Source organism: Physcomitrium patens, chromosome 7, assembly GCF_059467195.1.
Source record: "Physcomitrium patens ecotype Gransden chromosome 7, ASM5946719v1, whole genome shotgun sequence".
Taxonomy (NCBI): domain Eukaryota; kingdom Viridiplantae; phylum Streptophyta; class Bryopsida; order Funariales; family Funariaceae; genus Physcomitrium; species Physcomitrium patens.
In genome coordinates this window covers 10,559,388-10,581,002 of record NC_143416.1, presented here as the reverse complement: position 1 = coordinate 10,581,002, position 21,615 = coordinate 10,559,388, and the positions used below count along the sequence as shown (strand labels likewise).

Genomic DNA, 21,615 nt, shown 5'->3' with positions numbered 1-21,615 from the left:
GGTGTGAAGGACACTTCAATGCACAACGACAACTATTCTGGTGCTCTCACATCACAACATAGTTTTAACTGCTGCTCCTATGTGCTTGTTGTTGCAATTATCATATTGCAAATTATTGACGATTACTCGTTCTTAAACAAGAACACAGTTTGCACCCTCTTAATAACGCACATCTCGTGGAGGAATGTGTGTCTAACAAGAAAACTGCCCCCATCCATTCTAAATATCATTGCATAAAGATGTGTTCTCTGAAGCACCCGTATAGTCTTTAGTTTTTGTCAGTCTCATTCTGCAGCTCATTGTTCTCCGAAGAAGGCGCTTCCTCGGATACTCAGTCATCTGCTCCACCAGTTACCTCCTTCGAACTTTGAAGGCATCATCTTATCCTGCCATGTGTTAGGTGCCAAATTGATTGCAATTAGATCGTCACCGATCCACATGTCCCAAAAATGATGAATTTTTATGTAAATCTGAGCTGCGATATGTACGTGGCGAACAACTTGAGAAAATGTTGTATTGCAAGAATTCAAACAATGTGTTTAAAAGAAACTTACGACATTTAGCTAGTTGCTACCAAAATTGAAAATGCACCTGTATGTTTTCTATAGAAACTTTGCAAGATGAACTGCTTGATGTCTACTTTGATGATTGTTCTACACTCCTTCCAGCACTTGCTATGTTTGCACTTCTTTGCAAACTCTTGGCTAGACTTCTATCACCATTTATTTACAAAAAAGAAAAATCATTTGTAATTTCATAGCAAGTAACATTTACAAATGATTTTTCTTTAGATTCCGGAGCCAAACAGCCTTTGGCTTCATTTAAGAAGCTCCTGATTCTATTTAATCTCTTTGAGAATTGGTTTTTAATTTTGTACACACCAAAAAAAATCATAATTGTTTTTATCATTTTAGCAGCAGGTTCAGAATTGCTATGAAATGAAGTTGAACAAATCAAGAGAATTGCAAGTAGTTGAGCATATTTTAATCCATGAGATGCAAAAGTGTTTTCAATCTCAAAAAAACATCAGAAAATATCCATTCAACTTAAATTAGCAAGTTCTTTGAAGATATTAGTATTAACAATGTTGTAATTTGTAATTCATGATGAATCCATGGTAATAAAACCAACATTTGAAAGAGATGTGATTTACAATATTTATCTTGCAAAGGAGTAATCCTAGTTTCTTTATTTTAATAAATTTGGACAAATTTTTGTAATAGATTTTTTTTTTTTTTTTTTTTTTTTTTTGAATATACATGTTCATATTCTAAATATCCACATTCAGCTTTCACATTTTTTATTTTTCTTTATATTCTATTTCCATTTCAACAAACCCTCTGTACATATCTCGTAATTGACCATTCACTCTTACAAGTCTATCTTTATTCACTTTTAACAAGGATTGGTTTATTAATGTGTTCAATGTAAATTTCACATTATTTTCCTATATTATTTCTTTAATTTTAGTCTGTATTTGCAATATAATTTCTTTTAATATGCCATACTGATATACATTCTTATAAAAGATACAACATATATCTAAAAATATATGTTTTTTTCAACTACCAAATTATCAAAACTTACTCAAAATATATTTTAAATTTCATAGTTACTATTCTTTTTATCTTTATTTAACTTTCTTCTCTTTTCAATCTTTGTAAAACTTGCTTTCAATGTCTTAGTATCTTTTTCTTTGTGATGAATGCACATATAACTTTTAAACTTAATAATAAGCAATTCCATGCTTTTAAAATCTTTTTTTATCAACTTCAACAAGTTATATAAGATAAATTATCTTGATATCTACAAGAATGAGTGATAAATAATCTTAAACTAGTTTCTTATACAATGTTGCCTTTGTTATTGTAATCTTGTCAATTCTTTATATTTAATCTTTATACAATAGCTTCACTTTGCTTATATATAGTAGCAATACTTATAATAAGTAATATTTTTCTACCAAACACTTCCTCCTCAAATACATTAATCTACACTAAAAAATTAACTCATATATCATAAGAAATAATAAAAATAAATAAAAATAAAAATAAAAACATCATACTCTAATTTAAGTTTATTCATATGAATTTGCAAGAAATAATTAGTATTTTTCTTATATGAAATTATTTATTATGTTTTAGGATAGAAAAAGAAATATTTTTAGAAAGAGTCTAAAACATAAAAATTATTAGCATACAATATTGAAAAGATATTTATATCTTAAAGTTCTTTAGATACTAGCCATAATTATAACATATAAGTTTGTATACAAATAAAAAAATCATACCAATTTAATCACTCCAATATATTCTTATCTTATCTATTAGTAATAATTGTGAAAATGGCAATCTATTATGTATTTTTTTGTAATTCTATGCTTTTATGATATTTATTGTTTAATATATCAAAATATAGTGTTTTTGCTACAATAATTCTATACAAAACTTTCTTCTTTAATACAATTAATCTTAAACAAATGCTTGTAAACTTTGGTTAATGCAAATGATTTAAGCTCCATCACTCTTTGATAAGTTCAATCAATTCATCACAATTTGAAGGTAAATTTGTTCTCTTACTTCTTTTTATTTTTTCTAATATTTTAGAATTCTTACAATTCTCAAATGGATGTCTTTTAGAAAGAATCTTACAATGCACTATTGCAAATGAATACATATTTGCTTCAAAAGGATATACTATCATTCTTTGATATTTATTCTTTAATATGTTGAGCCATGTAAGTTGTACTACCATAAATATAATCATTCTTTGTTGCTTTTGCATTGCTACCAACTTTAATCTTAGACATTCCAAAATCAATAACTTTCAGAATAATATGCTGAACAATCTTATTTATGACTTTTTTTCAACAAAATTAAGAAAAATATTGTCAAGCTTCAAATCACAATGTGTAATATATATGTCATGCAAGTAATACATCTTTTTTGTAATTTTATATATTATATCAATCAAAAATATTTAAAATACCTCTTAATTTTTTTCCAACATATTGCATAAACTTGTTTGAATCAATTCCATTTCCAAATACACATAATCATTCTTTATTTTAGATATATAAAATCTGCCAATTCCATTTGCAATATCTTTCATTACAAAATAATATGTTTTAAAGTTTGAATAGCTTACACTTGCTAGAATATTCACCTCTTTTATGAAAGATTTGTTATGCATTATATCTATCTTTTTTGTTACACACTCAAGTTCTAACTACTTTGATTTATATACTTCTCTATAGATTCTTTTGCTAAGGAGTTTTATAAACTCAATATTTTTTTATGTATGATGATAATTCCAAATCATCTAATTCTCCACCTTTGATATAATGCAAGTCTTTTAATCTTTATAATAGATGCTTTGCTTATTTATAAATTTTTTTTTAAATATTCTTTATTTGTAAGAGTCAACCTTCCATATAAATATATTGTATCACATTCTACTTTATCATAGGTTGCAACATCAAAAGTATCAAATAGTTTATCTTCAAATTTGTAGCCAAAATATTTTAAGAGCACACCACTTATTACATCATAACAACACTTCAAGTCCAAAAGTAATTTTCTAAAGGTCTCTTATTCTTCAATTAAATCATTGTTACTTCACATTAATTTTGTTCTTTGCAATTCTTTATAACTAAATATGCTTTGTTTAATGTAAGAATTAACTCCTTTAACAAAAGCCCATATTCCAATCTATTATTGTTATAAATCATCAAATAGTCATACACCTTCATAATATATTCAATATTATTATATAAAATTTCACATTATTTTTTATTTTATATATATATATATATATATATATATATATATATACATATATATATATATATAGTTTTCAATAAAACCTTCAATGCTACAAGATAAACTTAATATTCTCTCCAAATATCTTTATTGACTTCAATATTTAATATTGTGCTATTATCTTACAAATTGACATTAGATTATTCTATATTAAATAAATATCTCTACTACTATATACATAGCAAAGGCCTTTGTACTATAATATAATTCTTAATAAACTACTGAAGATATGTCATAGTAACTTTTTAATAAATATTCCAAATTTTAACATTTTGCCATACCTTAGATTTACTTTTTCTATTAAAATATTTATTCCACACTCTTCTATAAACGTTTCTATACCAAGCATGTCATATTAAATCTTACACATGTTATTTTAAAGATACAACTTTATTCCTAAATAATCCAAAACTAATACTTGATCACTAGATACATTTTTAAAAGCTTATTCTAATCCATAATAATAATGTAAATCTTACTAATAATATAATCCCACTTTTGGTCCTAGCTCAAGTTAAACCTATATTTTAGCATATATCTTTAATAACTACTATTTTAAGAAAAATTAATATACATGCTTTCATACACAAGTAAGAAAAAAAATTAACAAGGCACAAACATACTCAATACAATAAACAAACACTGTGAAATTCTAATACTACATACAATTAAGAATCAATATGTCTATCAAATTCCACATTTTAATCTTTTCTTCTAATTATCATTCCTCCATTTAATGCTATTTTTTTTTCTATTTCATCTAACCTTTATAATCCTAAAATAACAAATCCTATATCCTAATGAATCCTAAATCATCTCTTGCAACTACTAAGCCATACACAAATAATATACAAATACTAAGATAGCAAACTTTAACAAACCTTATAACAACCACCTTAAATCCACATCTTAGTCCTAACAAATACAAACAAATATTAACAAACCTTACAAATATTAACAAATTCTACCCCTAACAAACTCTAACAAACCATTCTCCTAATCCTAATGACATATTCACAACAATTATAGTAATTTAATAACTAACCACAACAAAAAAACAAAAACACACATACACAGTCACAAACTAGGTCACCTGACCATCTCACACACACTCAATCAAAAATTACCGCTCCAGTCGCCTCAGTACTCCGAACTCCACAATTGCTCCTCCGAAGTAGTTTCGTGATCCAAACTCACCAAGAACTGCGAAGACGATCGTCACTTGATTAGTTGCGACTCGATTCCTCTTAGTTCCTATTTCGATGATCCCAAGCTCTCCGGGAAGCTGATACCAAGTGGCTCTTACCTTCAGAAATTCCACCCCGAAACTCACCAATCCAACAGACTGATGGAAGAAAATCCAACGCCCTCCAACACTGAACGGAATCACGATCAATAGCAAATTCTATCTGTATTGGGCACTTGTACAATAACCTAACCAGGCTGTGGAATACTAGTGACGTTCACATCAGTAGAAGGCAGTAAGCTAGCCCAACAATTCTCGTCATTCAAATCACAATATTCAACTTGTTCAATGTATGGATTCAATGCTGATCTAGCGAGTACGTCGGTAGTACCACTAGAATCAAGTGTGTCGGAGTTTCTGAACGCCACAAGACCCACTTCTACGGATCCTAACTAGTGCTAAGACCTCAAAAAAATAAATTCCGAGCCACTACTCAGTCCTTGCCTACCCACCTGCTCTATCGAAGAGATGATCGTAGTGTCTTGGATGGATGTACTTCAGTACCATGATATCATTAAAAAATTCCGCTGCTGCAGATGATGATGTCTGCGACTGTTCGTGTATACGTGTATATGTATATAAATTTGCATATGATTATTTAGAGATACCACAGTATCATTTTCAAAATGTGTGGTGGTTTGTGACTTTGTCCTAATATTTTAGCATGTTTTACACAACAGTAACTAAGAATATTAGAATAATCTTTGCGACCATCCAAAAATAGAAAATTCATGAGTGGAATAGTGGAAGTCAGAGAAGTTTAACCTCCAGTGGACGTCTATTGTCAAATGCATAATTACAAAACAATTAACCATTTTATAGTCGGTATATTTCTCACCGGTTCACTCTGAATATACATTCATGACCATTACGTACTTTTACACAAAGTATTAGTTTGAGAAAATGTTTCCAATCAACCAAAGAAACACGATCTTTCTTCTTCGAGAAAAATTCATTCTCTAATGAGTACAATGCACATGTATGTGTAAACACATATGTATAAAAGTACATCTGGGCACACAGTTTCAGTCTTACAAACGAACAATCAAAGACAGACAAACCAGAATTCCGACATCAACACTAAAAGGCCAACGCTTCAACCTGTAAATTTCCAAAATTATCTAGACGGGAATGATACTCTTCAAGTAAACCAAATCTGATTATGCTTGAAATTGGTTAGAACTGAATAATTCAGACACCAAAGAGTTTTCTAGCGGCATCAAGGGGACAGGTACTAGGGCATGAACTTCGGCACTGACATTGACAGGAAATGAACTGATTCGACAGCCAGAGTTAGTAAATGAAAGCTTCAACAATATCAATAGAAGACAATCTACCAGGGAATTGGTAAATCAGAACATAAAAAGTTTCGATTTCATTTCGGTTTCAAATAATGATGACCGGATGTCTCTAAATTGTTGATCAAAATCTGAATTAAATCTACTCGCAGAAGATGGGAACAAAAATCTCTTCAGAACTCAGGCAGGGATAAAACCACACTATGCTCAACTAACAAGCGTAAAGTGACATGCTTCTTACTCTCAACCCCTAATCAGGTGGGCAGGGAAGGAAGACCGATCTATGAAAACACCCAACTCATCCTCTGCAACGCGAGCTCTGTCACTTGACATTAACAAGCTCGACATCAAATGTAAGCCAAGCGTTACCAGGGATTGTTCCAGGAACACCCTTCGCCCCGTACGCCATCTGTGGTGGGATGGTAAGCCTTCTCTTGTCACCAACCCTCATCCCTGAGATACACCGATACGTGTCAACATTGCATTGATAGGAAATGGATTCCAGCCCACTTATAATGCAACGAAAATAGGGATAGCTGGAAATAGACACTCAACTGATCATACACCATACACAGGAAAAGGTAGTCATTACTCACCCTCAACACCAACGTCCCAACCCTTAATGACCTCTCCAACACCCAACCGGAACTCAAAGGCCTTCTTGCCGACGGTGGAATCAAACACCTTGCCATTTGATTTCAACTTTCCAATATATTTCATTGCCACCTGATACATTTCATAATTTCCGGGATCAACAGACGCCTCATGAATTAAGAATGCGCGACAATGAAACAAGTAGGCTTTTTTTACAGCACCGTTTACAAAACTGTTGGTATAATCCTCACTTTATTATGAGGTATACTCCGCTATTCATCTACTTCTTGGCACTAACCTTCTTCCCAGGCACAGCCTTCTTGCCATCTGGTTTACCAATTGCTAGTTGCTCAACTTCTAGGCCATTAGGGTGCTTCTTGACGGTGGTGGCCCCTTTCTTCGGGGTCGTGTCCTTCTCTTCCGCTTTCGCTGCTGGAGTGGCGGGCTTCTCTGCCGCCTTCGCTGCTGGGGTAGCGGGCTTAGCTGCCTCTCCATTGGGTTTCTCTCCCGCGGCCTGGGGTGTGGCTTCCCCAGTCTTAGCCTTCTTGTTTTTTTTCTTCTTCTTTTTCTTTCCCTCGGAGGCGGGGGTTCCACCAGGTGTAGTTGCAGCCGCGCCAGTAGTGGGTTCCGCTCTGTTGAAACCAAACAGATTGTTTAAGGTCAGTCAGGTAAGGTCCGCAAATTTGATTCGATCAGGTCTGAAATTCGTGGAAAACGAATAGCCTACATCAGTGAAGCATTAACCCCTCCATAGAGGAGAAGTCATACCCAGCCGCGGGCTTCTTCGGAGTTTCTTCACCCATTTCAGTGTCCTCACTTTTCACCGGAGTGGAGGCTGCATCTCCTTTCTTCCTCTTCTTGTTGTTTTGTTCTCCATTGGTGATTGCCAAAGCTCCTTTCTTGGCAGGGGCAACAGTTTCTGCATCCTCAACTTCAACAATTTTAACTGCAATACGCGATGTCTATTAGTGAGTGCTTCAGAAATGATGGCTTACTGTGAAACACGATTATCGTGAGAAGCGGATTGCAGATGAATGCACAAAACCCCTGCACAAAATGCATACCTGAGCTGGGAACTCCTTCAAGTCCATCACTGTCCTCATCACCCTCCCCTTCGCTGAACTCGATACCATCTTCATCCTCGGAGTCATAGTCATCCTCATCTTCAGAGTCAAATTCCAAGGGCATGTAGTATCCAGTGAGATGAACACTACCCGCTCCGGACACGGTGAAGGTTACTTCTTGATCAAACAAGAGATCGAGTGGGCAAGACTCTTGGACACCAGGAACCAAGGAGCACAACAAAAGCTCAGGGTTATCTCCTACTTTGCATTTCACGACAGTTCTCTGCTTGTCCTTGCAGTTAAGTCCCAAGGTTGCCTGATAAACCGATGACCACGAGTGATGATCAGAGTCAGCATCATCACATGAAGAGGCCCCACTTTCAGAGGAGACTGACAAAGTGCAACGAAAAATACTGAACCTAACCAGGCACATTCTATGCAACACACAATAATTTATTTCAACATATACCCCAATTACCTGGGAGAGGTGGAGCTTGGTCATGCCATCCTCGTCTTCATGAAGGTACGGCTTCTCAGGCTGGATTTCCACACCTGAGAAATGGAGAGATGAGTGAGCACGCTAAAAGATTACCGAAAATCATTTAGTAATCAACTACACCCCCCACCCCTAAAAAGGAAAGCGGAACTCCCATTGCAAATCCAATAAACTACATTACAAAAATCACACTGCACGATGGATACAGTACTAAGAAAGGGCAAGCCGCCACGACTACATTAGACCACTGGCAGGCAATGTCCAGGTACTCTGACAAGAGTACGCAATAAAAGCAACAAATATACAACTTCCATGGGCAAACAACGGCGGCGCAAGGAGCGACCACTGCAAACCAATGAGACTCATTCCAGACATCAGACACCACAAAGCTCGATCCAGGAAAACATCTACCGATCACTACAAACCCTTCCACCACAGAATCACGACCTAACACCCACAATGTCCTCTGACCCCACGTCCACACCCTAAACACTTTAAAATCAACAGTACGCAGTGACCCCAGCTCCAATTCCAGAACTCACAGCGGACAAACAATAACACCACACTTACCCCAGAAAGTCATAGTGAGAGCGGAAGTTGAGAACTGGAGGTTGATCTCCGCGGCAAATCTCCGAGAGCAGAGTTGTCAAGGGTCAGCTCTCTCTCGCTCTCAGGAGTCAAGTTAACAGTCCGGAAACTGGAACAGAGAGCAGAGCGACAATCCGTTGCGAACAATAGCGGAGAGAGGCGGGTTTAATGCGATCGAGCGGGGATCCGTTGTAGGCAGGGTTTAAGGGGTTTTAGGTATTGCGAAAGGAGGGGAGGGCTGAGGCAGTGCGGCGCAGGCCCCCACTCTCGGAATACTCTGGAAAGAAGGGGAGAGCCCAGCCAAGGGGAGAGCCCAGCCAAGGGGAGAGCCCAGCCAAGGGGAGAGCCCAGCCAAGGGGAGAAGCCCAGCCAACGGGGAAGGGAACCACGCGAGGACCGCGCGGTTTGGCTGCTTGATCGCTTAATTAGGGTTTGCATCGCAAAGTTGGCATCATTCCATCCCACTTAGATTGGGGGGCGATGCCAAGCAGGCGCCGCCCTCTGCCCAATACACCCCCCCCCCACTTCGCACTTCGGATGACGTGGAATTCGCGGTGGCTGCCGGGATGAGTCAGGGATGGGGCCCACGCTGCCCGCTTCTGACCAACCAGGGTTTGTTTATCAGTTTAGTTGTCCCCACTTTGGATGCTGTTGTTACTGAATTCTTCTTCTTCTTCGATGGTTTATTCTTCTTTTTCCACACGTGAGTCGCCATTTATTTTTTTAGCAATTCCTTAAGTTCGTTAGAGTTCTTTGGGGCACGGTTCTATTTTCTTAAAGATAATTATTTTAAATTAGACTATAATCTCACTTATTTTTACTTTTGAGTTTAATTGTTGGTTGTACTTTGTGTTTTAAATGCTTTTTCATTATAGAAGTGTCAAGCCTAATCTTTGCAAAACACTTCTTTTCAAGAAATGTGCATCCCAATTTGAAGCCTACATTTTAAACTCATTACTATAGATGTTATGTAATTGTTGTTTTACTTTACTTCCTACAATTTGGTATAAGATATATATTCATACTATATATATATATATATATATATATATATAAATAGAATTTTAAGTTATTGAATCTTTTTCAAAGTATTTGATAAATCACCAATCTTTTATAAAAATAAAATTTTAATTTATAAATACTAATAAATAAATTTAAATGATATATCTATTATATAAAATAGTTTGAATATAAGATAAAGAGACAAAGATGCATTTTAATTGGCTATTGAAAATAAAAATCTAAAAACTTGGCAAATATGAAGTAATTGGAGATTTGATATTTTGAAGAATTGAGTTGTTAGAACCTAATAACTTCTTTATTTTCCAAACTAATTAAGGCTCTGGCATAGTGGAGGAAAAAAGTAGAGAAAATCTGTTGATCTTTATGAGATTTATGTTGTCGTGTTATAACATGACTATATGGTGAAAGATAATATTATGGATCTTATTATAAAAGAGCCAAGTTAAAAGATAAAATAGAAAAATATGGATAAAAAATAGGAAGGTAATAAAACTTTTAATAGTAATGCTATCTTTTTGGAAAAGTGACTTCTATTTACTTTGTAGGGCCAAAAATAAGGTAAAATAAGGTAGATTAGAAAAATAAAAGATATAGGCATATGTAGGAGGGAGTGAGGAGTTGGTTTTAGTAGAATTTATCTCAAAAGAGATAAAAATTGATACCCGGAGAAGACTAGTTACCAACCAGGGACAAAATCAAACCCTAAAGTACAAAACTAAGCCTTGACGACTATTCTAAGATTCTTTTATTGATCAAAGAAGGAAGTTCAAGAGGAGACTTGATAGGGTTTCTATAGGCACTGATTTTGGGGGATTTGAGTGGATAATGACACAGACACAAAAATACAGGCTCGAGATCTAACAAGAAGTTCAAGAAGAATTGGCAAGAACTAGATTAATCAGATGAATACAAGAACAACACCAAAGAGGTGAACTAGAGCTCCAAGAGATGTATTGTCGAGATTGAAGAAGTCTTCAACCTCGATTCGAATATATACTCCTATTTAGGAAGCTTCTCAAGCAACTTCTACCAACTAGGAAGCTTCTCAAGCAACTTCTATCAACTAGAAAGCTTCTTAAGCGACTTCCACCAACTAGGAAGCTTCTCAAGCAACTTCCACCAACTAAGAAGCTTCTCAAGCAACTTCCACCAACTAAGAAGCTTCTCAAGCAACTTCTACTAACTAAAAAGCTTCTAGAAGGTTCCAGAGACTTGTTTCTAGAAGGTTCTAGAAACTTGTCTCTAGAAGGTTCTAAGGACTATGTCCCTAACATCACCCCCTCGTTTAGCTTCAAGGTCTCTGAGAAGCAATATTATTGTTAATCAATGCCAATGCAAGAAAATGAAGATTTGTTGCATAACGTCTGGTATGAACTCCAACTGTTGTTTACAAGGCAAGTCGTTCATCGGCCCTTGAAGCCAACGGTAGTAGCCCATGTCTTCGACTTCTAACCAAGCATGAACTTCAGTGTCCTCATTGTAAAATTGTCCTACAAACATGCCTTCTAGCTAACCATCGTAAGCAGGCTCGAATTCAAATACAATCACCAGTGATTGGTTACTCGGTATCCTCCATCGTCATTGTGGTATAGGTGATTCTTCATCTCGAGATCGCCTTCGTGAGCTAGTCGGTTGAGATAATCTGATTGGCATAGTAACTATCTCCTAGCTATCTATATCAGAAGGCTATTGAAAAAATTCTACTTTATCAACTACGAGCTTTGGTGGTGCTCTCTCCCTTTCTTATATTCTTGGATGAGCAAGCTTTAGAAGGAAGCTATCCTCGAACCAACTTAGATTTATAAGGATGTTGTTGATGAAACTCCTATACCTTTTGTGGCGCATTGGCAAGATTTTCAGCTGGTTCCCACGTTCGCTCATTAATGTCGTAGCCGCACCAATGAACAAGATACTCCAACTTGTCCCACCTTCATCGTGAATCCAAACACCTTTTCAACCTCGTATTCCTCGTAGTTCTCGATCTCAATACTAGGTGGTGGACATTGCACTCTTCCAAGAAAGGATGACTCTCGGTAAGGCTCCAACAGAGAAACATGAAAGACTAGATGTACCTTCATAGAAGCCGGTAATTCCAGACGGTACGCCACTGGATTGTTTTGCTTCTGGATGATAAATGGTCTCAATCTTCGATAGTCCAACTTATCACATGGTCGCTTGGTCTTGATATTCCGTCAAAGAAGCCATACTTTATCTCCAATTTGGAAAGTAGGTGCTTGATTCCGAAATCTATCTACAGACGCCTTGTAGGATTCTTGAGCGGATTGTAATTGAAGCTTCAACGTAGTTTGAAGCTCTAATAGTTGCTTCACAAATCCTTCAGCTATTGGATTGTTATTTATTGACGGACTCAATAAATCAAACTTCGGATGATACCCATAGTTACCAAAGAATGGTGTGTATTGAGTCGACGCATGGAGGGTGTTGTTATATGCAAACTCGGCTAGCGGCAGATATGTGGTCTAATTGTCTTGCTGATAGTTGATGCTGCATCATAAGTATTGTTCCAAGACTTAGTTCACCCGTTTCATTTGGCCGTCAGTTTGAGAATGAAAAGCCGAAAAAAGCTTGATATCCACCTTCAATATCTCAAAGAGAGATCTCGAAAACTTTGATACGAACTGGGTTCCTCTATCTGATACGATATCATCTGGTAGTCCATGATATCGATACACATTATCGAGAAAGAGCCTTGTTGTGACTTCACTAGACGATGTCTTCTTGCAAGCGAACAAAGTGCGCTATCTTTGTGAGCCGATCTACCATGACAAAGATGCTGTCAAATGAGTTCGATGATGGCAGGTTTGTGATGAAGTCCATGGAAATTGAAGACCATGGTCGACGTGGAATCGGCAATGGTTGTAGAAGTTCATAAGGGCGATGTCGAGGATTCTTGGATCTTGAACAAATATCACAGAAGAGCACAAAATCTTTTACATCCTTCCACATTTGGAGCCACCAAAAATCTCGAGAAATAAGCTCTAAGGTCTTGTTGAATCCAAAATATCCCGCAGTTGGAAAATCGTGGCAAGATTGAAGAACTCGAAGTCGTGCTAGTTCTTTTGGAATATACAACTGCTCCTCAAAGTATAAAGATCTCCCTCCACCTTGAACTTGTCGTCATTGGTACGTTGCTTGATATCAATGGCTATTGGATCTTCAATGGTTACGGCACATACCTGATTCATGAAGTTAGCATCAATTGGCACAATAGTAGCGCAAAGCCAAAATTACTCTAACTTCAACAACGTCGTACATTATTGATCAAACGCTGCTTCTCGAGCCTTTGGTCCAAGATACGATCTCCTCGATAAGGCATCGAATAGTCCTTGCTGCTTTCTAGGTCGATAAGTGATAACAAAATCAAATCCAGATAGCAACATACTCCACCGAGCTTGACGTCTATTTAAAACTCGAACCGACATGAAATACTCCAAATTCTTGTGATCAGTGTATATGGTCACTGGGTGTATAGCTCCTTCAAGAAAGTGACGCCATTCTTGGAAAGAATCCACCATAGTAAGAAGTTCCTTATCGTGGATCTCATAATTGATTTCAGCAGCAAAGAACTTTCGAGAATAAAATGCAACCAGATAGAGCTTCTTGTCTTCTCTCATTTGAGAAAGTATAGCTCCCAAAGCAAAATCTGAAGCATTAGTTTCTAAATAGAAGGCCTTTATGAAGTCTGGATGTACCAAGATCGGAGTCGTAGTAAATACCATCTTCAGGTCTTGAAATGCCTTCTTTGCTAGAAGTCCCCATTTCAGCTTATCCTTGCATATCAATCGAGTGAGAGGAGCAGCAACTTGAGAATAATTCTTGATGAAGATTCGATAGAAGTTAGCAAAGCCAAGAAAGCATTGTACATCTCTAACCGTCTTCGGAACCTCCCATGACACGATTGCTTCCACCTTCTTGGGGTCCATCTTCAAGCCTTCCGTTGTCGAGTTGTAACACGAGTATACCGTGAAAATATAAAGAAAGGGGACTTTTATTAATATTCAGTTACCTCGAATATTGGGAGCAACGACCAATTCCAGTGCAAATACTGAGAGGCCAAGTTCATTCACTCCGTTACAATCAACTGGGACATACTGAAATGCTCCATTCGATTCCAATAACGGGAGTCAGCAGAAAGGAGAAGGACCAATTCAACGATGGATGAGCCTAGTTCGAACAGCCAATTGGATCCAATTTCAAGACATCCAATCCAGGTCTTCTTACCCAATATGAGACTTAATTTGGTCGGGCAACCCAATGCGGTCCAACTACGGGAACATCCAGGTCTTACTACGGGTATCTTAGCCAATATGAGACCTGAATTGGTCGGGCGACTCAATGTGGTCCTGATTACGGGGGTTCCGATTCCACTTCAGGCTGTTCCGTCCTTTGGGCTGTTTCGGGAATGTCCTTTCGATGAAAGGATCTCTTAAAGGTAAAAATGGAGGAGAAAGCTCTGACAGCGGGAGCCAATTCCAGATTCAAGACAGAAGATTGAAGAAACTCAGAGGCTAAGATTTGAAAGAGGGGAGAATTAGGGTTAAAGGGGAGGATAAGTTAAGAAATGAAGGAGGGAGAGAATAAGTTTTTTGAGAGAGAATAGAGGTTTGAGAAGGGTCAGAGAGCTAGCTTCATGCTTCGGGGCGGGGAAAAAAGACAGAGAATTGGGGTTTTTTTTTTCTTCATAGGGTTTTGGGAAGACAGAAGCAATCATTGCTAAATAGTCAAAGTGTTGTACTGGAATCGGGATTTTTAATGAAGTGGGTGTGATTGCTCTTGACTGTTTTGTGAAATCGAGTTATGTCTGTGATAAAGAATTAAAAGGATGTCTATAGGATTGAGTATGCGGAGTGAATGAAATTTATTCGGTTAATCTAACGAGACAGTCAGTGGATACAAGTTTGTGAGTATAAAGCAGTATCAAAGATTGGTAGTTTATGTTGTTCGGGGTTCTTTGTAACGTCTAGAGACCTACCGACTGGGCAAAAAGGATTTCAACAAGCAGTAGAAGGACATCTGTATAGATTTACAGTATATTCATATAGTTGTTTATATTCCAACAGTCAAAAACCGATAAACTACTTGAATATTAGCGAATCTTCATACTACCTTCTACAGCCAGACGCTCGGCGCGTTCTCGAGCAAAAAAGCATGTAATATGACAAAAGTGGTGAACCCAACGTGAAAGCTTGAGGTACAAGGTATTGGATTTCGTTTGATTTTATTTTTATTTTATAGAAAATGAAAATAAAAATTTTGAAGGATCTTTGGGAGGAGTTTTTGGTGGGAGTTCTTCTAAAGAAAATGGTATGCACATGGATCCGTCTATTGCTAGTATTTTTCAAGCCTTCTCATTATCAATGCAGCAACAACAAAGCAATGATCGAAAGAAAGCTTTGGCAACCAAAGCATTGCAAGCAGTAGTCAATAAAATTGATCAATTTGATGGAAGGAATATTTCAAGGTATTTAAGATGTTATGTTCGTGAAAGGGAATTAAATCGGGTTTCTGAGAAGAAAATGGTTGAATAATTTAGACTTGCCATGATACCGAAGATAAGAGACCATATTACATCGATTACGGATTGTTATGGAAATTCATGGGAGGTTTTTTCACATGCATTGAAAGACGAATATTTCTTGAAAGATGCTGATTGCGTTACTAAGAAGCTGTTTCTGGAATGGATTGAACGGCCTAACAAGAATTTACAAGTAACTGAGCTACTAAGGGAATTTAAAAGGCAGTACTTTCAATTTTCAAAGGTAGAAAAATTGACATTGGAGCCGAAAAAAGTTGCTCTATTTCTTCAAGCTGCTGATGGAGAATTGCAAGGGAAATTAGAACTCCTTCTTGAAGACAAAGAAGAAGATGAAGGATTGACAACGAAGTAGAAGAACATTGAAGATGCGGTCGGGTTTCTTAAAAAAAAAAAAAGGAGGAAAGATAGGAGCAATATTCCGAAAACAGTACAAGCATCCAAAGCTCCAATACGTACAACACCACCAACAATGCCTACAATTCAACCTTCGACATCCTTATCAAAGAAAGCAAATATGGATATGGAAGAAATTATACGAGGAATGCGAGATCTTCAAATCAAATTGGCAAGACTTGAAGAGAATACTTCTACAAACAATTCGAAGAATGTTTCAAAACAAGGATATGTACAAAGATGCATTAGGTGTGATGATGCTTCACACACTAGAAAAGATTGCAATGAATTTAATAATATGATACGACAAGAAATTATTTGCTGGAAAGATGGAAAGATAGCATTAAAAGATAGAGAGGATCTTCTTCAAACCAATTTTGGCAAGGGAGGAATGAGAGCATTGGTTCAAGATTACTTAAAAGAGCATGAAACAGCAGCACGAGAAAGTGCAAGTTATGGTACTAGAGTAGAGGATGACCTTGGTGGAAGTACGAAAACTAGTGAGTTTTGGGCTTCTGCCATTTCTACAATGCAAGAAGGGAAATTACCTCGAGAAGCGTTATTGAGGACTGAAGCTACAATACGAGGTGCAACAGGTTGGGAGAATCCTATTGAATCTCTTTCAATTCATGCATATATAGCTAAGAGCCAATATGAAACTTTGATGGAAGAAAAGAGACGAGGAAATTTTGATGATACTAGAAAAGGAAATTTTTCTAAGAGGCAAACTTGAGGAGACAAGGCTTGTGAGGCAGATTCACAAGAATTGCCTGTAAACGATACCTCAGCATCATTGGAAGAAAAAACAAGGAAGACAAAAGATAAGGACAAATCAATTGCTTATAAGCTACTTTCTGACATTGAAGCGGCAATAAATTTGAAAGGGATGTTGGAAGAACGTATATTAAATGCTAAGGTGGAATTCACATTGAAAGAAGTTTTGGAAATTGCAAAGAAGGAGTTTCATGATGTTATCATTGACAGCATTAAGCGAAAGAGGCAATTAATGGGCGAAACTAGAATGAGTCATGCTATTTATGTAAGAATATATAAAGATGAAGAAGAGATTGATATTAGTTACAAGCAACCAACAAATGAAAAATTGGATATAATCAACGAGTACGTTTCGAAGATTATAGTGATAAGGAAATGAAAACCTTGAGCCATTATACTCGAAAGCATTGGGCAAGGGCAACTACTGAGGTATTGGTGAAAGTAAGAGATATAGAAGAACCAATTGTTGCTTTAGTAGACCATGGTTCTGAAATAAATCTCATGTCTAAAGATCTTTATAAGAAGCAAAAATGGCCAATTGGTATGGAACATGGATGGGCATTATCAACAGCTAATAACACATGGGGCGAATTATATGGAGCTTGTCCAGATGTCAAAATTCGGATTAGAGATGTTGCGACGGAGCAACATTTCTTTGTTCAAGATATAATATCTTATCCATTGATTTTAAGACAACCTTATATTACGGCAACACAGATGGAAACAAAAGTATTTGACGATGGTTCTGCTTATGTAAGGATACTTAACGAAGATGAGAGGAAAGTTGTATAATTTCTAACAGTACTTCCTAACTATGAACAGAATCGAGATAGCTTGAGGGAGAAACCATTGATAAAGATTGTTGAAGGATTTAAGGATTTTGAGGAGGTACCACTGTAAAGCGAGATTATGGAGGTACAAAAGAGGAGGTACTCTCACGAGATGAAGGTGCCTTTGATGCGAGTTTTATTGGTATATTGGAGAATGGAAATATTATGTATAAGAAAGTTGATGATTTTAAAAGATAAGAAAGAAAAAGATTATATAATATTGAAGGAAAATTACGCAAGTTAGGTACATTGCAAGATGATGAGAAGATTTTAGGTGTTTATGAAGACAATGGACTAGAAGATTCATTGGAATTGATTACATCTATTGGGTTAGGGGATAATGATAAGTTTTTTGAGATTCATTCAAGAGAGGTTTATACCATACTTAAATCTTTTCAAGCACTAAAAGTCACTGTAGAAACGAGATATAAAATGGGAGATAAGAAGGTAAAGCCTGGTACCTAACCATTACCAGAAGATTCTAAGGAACAAATGGGAGAAGCATCAAAAGAAGCAAGTTTAAGAGATCCAATGAGTATTGAACATCAGTTTACTAAAGAGAATTTTGAAGAATTGAAGATTGGTTCAGATGGTTCTTTATTGTTGGAGGAAATTACTTGCTTCAGAAAGATGTTGGCTAAACAAGGTAGATCATTTGCCTTCGAATTTGATGAAATTGGGTGTGTAGATCCGAATATTATAACACCTATGGTTATCTTCACTGTACCGCATGTACCTTGGAATCTAAGACCGATTCTAGTATCGAAGGCACATTTATCTAAATTGATGGAACTATTAAAAGAAAAGATAAAGATAAAAATATAGGAACCCTCATTTGCACCGTATTCTAGTCGATGGTTTACGGTACCTAAGAAGAATGGGTCACTACGGTTTATTCAAGATATGCAATCGGTGAATGCAGTAACTATCAGGAACGCAAGAATTGGACCTATTGTGGATGAATTTTCTGAGGCATTTGCATGAAGGGCGATCTATTCAATGGGTGACTTGTATTCAGGTTATGATCAATTTCAACTTGCAGAAGGAAGTAGAGATATGACAACAATGAGGACACCACTTGGATTGGTTACAATGTGCACTCTTCCTCAAGGCGCGACCAACTCAGTTGCTCATATGATGAATGGGATGAATAAGGTATTGAGAGATTTTATTCCGGAAAAGACTATGCCTTTTCTGGATGATGTTCCTATAAAAGAGTGCAGAGAAGGAGACAATGATGAAACTTTAGATACGAAGGGGTGTCGCAAATATGTTGTTGATCATAAACAAGATTGTGAAAAGATTTTAACTCGGCTTGGAGAAGTTCCTCTTACTTTATCAGGTATGAAGTCCGTATTTGGGGTACAAGAGGTTGTGATTGTTGGACATTTATGTGGATCTTACGGAAGAAAACCAGATCCGACTAAAGTTGATGCAATTGGAAGGATGAAAGAGGATTGTGATTCTTTAACAGAGGTTTGTAGGTTTTTAGGTGCATGTATATTTTATCGAATCTAGATCCCTCATTATGCTCACATAACAGATCCATTATATGAACTGTTACGCAAAAGCTACCGATTTAAATGGGAAGAAAGGCATATTCAGGCAATGCAAAGATTGAAGAAATTATTGATGTCACCTCCAATATTGAAGAAGGTTGATTATAAGTGCAATAGACCAATGATTCTTACTGTGGATGCTAGTCCAATTGCCATTGGATGGGCTGTGGGTCAAGATGATTCAAATGGGAATAGATTTGCAGTTCAATTTGGAGCTAAAGTTTTAACTATTCATCAGTGTACATATTCGCAAGTCAAAAGAGAACTTTTGGGAGTTGTTTTGGCTATGAAAGCTGAAAAAGACTATTTGATTGGGGCTGTAGTAGTAATTGAAACAGATTGCTTGCCATTGCTTGAAATGATTACTAACTGTTCAACGCCAGATATTGCAATGTTGAGATGGATTGCTTATATTAAGTCACTAAATCCAGAATTTAAGCATATCTCTGGAAAGGACAATTTAGTAGCAGACATGCTATCTCGAGCAAGATACGAGAGGGAGGACGAAATGGTTAAAGATATTGATGACATCGGATTGAAATTCTATTCAATATCAAATCTCAACAGAGAAGACAAGCTATTTCTTGAAGAATCTTATGAAGGAGAATTATAGGATATTGGTCATTAATTGAATACCTTGACTAAGCAGAGAAATTGGTCTATCAAAAAATTCAAAAAAATAAGAAAAAAAACATATGGATTTTTACTTCGAGATGGATTCTTATGGAAGAGACTGAAGAAAAGAATTGGGATGCCACAGCGAGTGATAGGCAAAAAGGAAGAAAGGCTAAAATTATTAAAGGAGTTTCATGATAGTTTATGGGCAGGGCATAGAGGAATCTGGGCTACTTTTGCTAAACTCAAGAAACGATATTGGTGGAAAAATATGTATCGAGATGTGCTCTCATTTGTAGAGTCATGTGAAATCTGTCAATTGTATTCTAATATCCGACATCGAGATGGTCTTCATCCTACGTATCCTCTGGCTATTCATTTTAAATGGGTTGTTGATTTGGTTATTATGCTGGTTAGGTTATTGCAGATGAGATATTTGGTTTTAGCTCAAGAAGATTTATCAAATCAAGTAGAAGGAAGAGCATTGAGGACAAAATCTACAAAGGGGATTTGTAGGTTTTTGCTTAAAGATGTCATTTGCCGCTATAGATGCGTGGGAAAAATCACTGCAGATCGTGGAGAATTAAATGTGCAAGAAGCTCGTAAGTTCTTTGGAAGATGTGGAGTTAAACTATCACTGACTATTGCTTATAATCAAGAAGGGAATGCAAAAAGCGAACGCGGTCACCCACCGCTTGTGAAAGCATTGATTAAAGCTTGTAATGGGAAAGTTAAAGAGTGGCCACGGCTTTTGTCATTTGCATTATGGGCTGATCGAACAACATATAGTTCGGTGACAGGATATATGCTAGTAGAACTTATGACAGGTCAAAAATCAATTATGCCGATTGAAGAAAAGGTACTTACTTGGAGTATGCTACCATGGGAAGATGGATTGACAAGAGAAGAACTTCTGGCTATTAGGATTCGACAATTGGAGCAAAGAACGGAAGATGTCCAGATAGCATTGGAAAGGTTAAAAAGAGCAAGGTTACAAAACAAGGTGCGATTCGATAAGCAACATCGATTGAGACCTAAATCAATCGAGGAAGGTGACTAGGTACTTGTTTATGACAATAGTCTAGATAATCAACATAGTACTTTGCGAAAATTTTCAAAAAGTTGGTTTGGACCATATGTGGTAACAACAGTTCATGATAATGCGACTTACTCATTACGGGAGTTAGATGGTACAAAATTGAAAATATCAATTGCAGGGAAGCGAGTAAAAATATTTAAACGAAGACACGTAGAGATGAATATGGAAGACCATGATGAAGGTATAGAAATTCAGCAGCAAGGAGATGAAAGTGATTTGCATAATGAAGGTGACGAAGACGAACAGGACAAAGACGTAGAGGATATATTCTGAATCAAACAGCAATAGTGTAAATTAGTGCATAGTGTAGGATGCACAAGTTCAGAGGGGGTGGATGTCGTGTTGTAGCACGAGTATATCGTGAAAATAAAAAGAAAGGAGAATTTTATTAATGTTCAGTTACCTCGAATATTGGGAGCAACGACCAACTCCAATACAAATACTGAGTGGCCAGGTTCAGTCACCCCATTACAGTCAGCCAAGGCATACCGAAATGTTCCATTCGATTCCAATAACGGGAGTGAGCAGGAAGGGAAAGGACTAATTCACGCGACGGGTGAGCCTGGTTCGAAGAGCCAATTGGATCTAATTTTGAGAATCCAATCCGGGTCCTCTTATCCAATATGAGACCTGTATTGGTCGGACGACCCAATGCAGT

At 36.5% G+C, this 21,615-nt stretch overlaps 1 protein-coding gene and 1 long non-coding RNA gene across 3 annotated transcripts; both read right to left on the bottom strand.

Moving 5' to 3' along the window:
* Positions 1 to 4,461: 4,461 nt before the first annotated feature.
* LOC149988555 (uncharacterized) lies at positions 4,462 to 5,484 on the bottom strand. Its single transcript, XR_016504182.1, has 2 exons — positions 5,128 to 5,484; positions 4,462 to 5,024 (listed from the first exon to the last, which is right to left on the bottom strand). It is a non-coding gene; the product is annotated as an uncharacterized LOC149988555 (long non-coding RNA).
* Positions 5,485 to 6,411: 927 nt separating this feature from the next.
* Positions 6,412 to 9,233, bottom strand: LOC112284883 (peptidyl-prolyl cis-trans isomerase FKBP53). 2 transcript variants are annotated; one of them, XM_024525222.3, is made up of 7 exons: positions 9,090 to 9,233; positions 8,502 to 8,575; positions 8,024 to 8,339; positions 7,728 to 7,905; positions 7,258 to 7,591; positions 6,962 to 7,091; positions 6,412 to 6,818 (listed from the first exon to the last, which is right to left on the bottom strand). In XM_024525222.3, the coding sequence occupies exons 1-7, from the start codon at positions 9,100 to 9,102 to the stop codon at positions 6,688 to 6,690; spliced, it is 1,176 nt and encodes a 391-aa protein (XP_024380990.1). In that variant the 5' UTR covers positions 9,103 to 9,233; the 3' UTR covers positions 6,412 to 6,687. The 2 variants fall into 2 exon arrangements, with proteins under 2 accessions (XP_024380990.1, XP_090108081.1); XM_090251955.1 differs by having other exon boundaries at positions 7,728 to 7,878.
* Between the last annotated feature and the right edge of the window lie 12,382 nt (positions 9,234 to 21,615).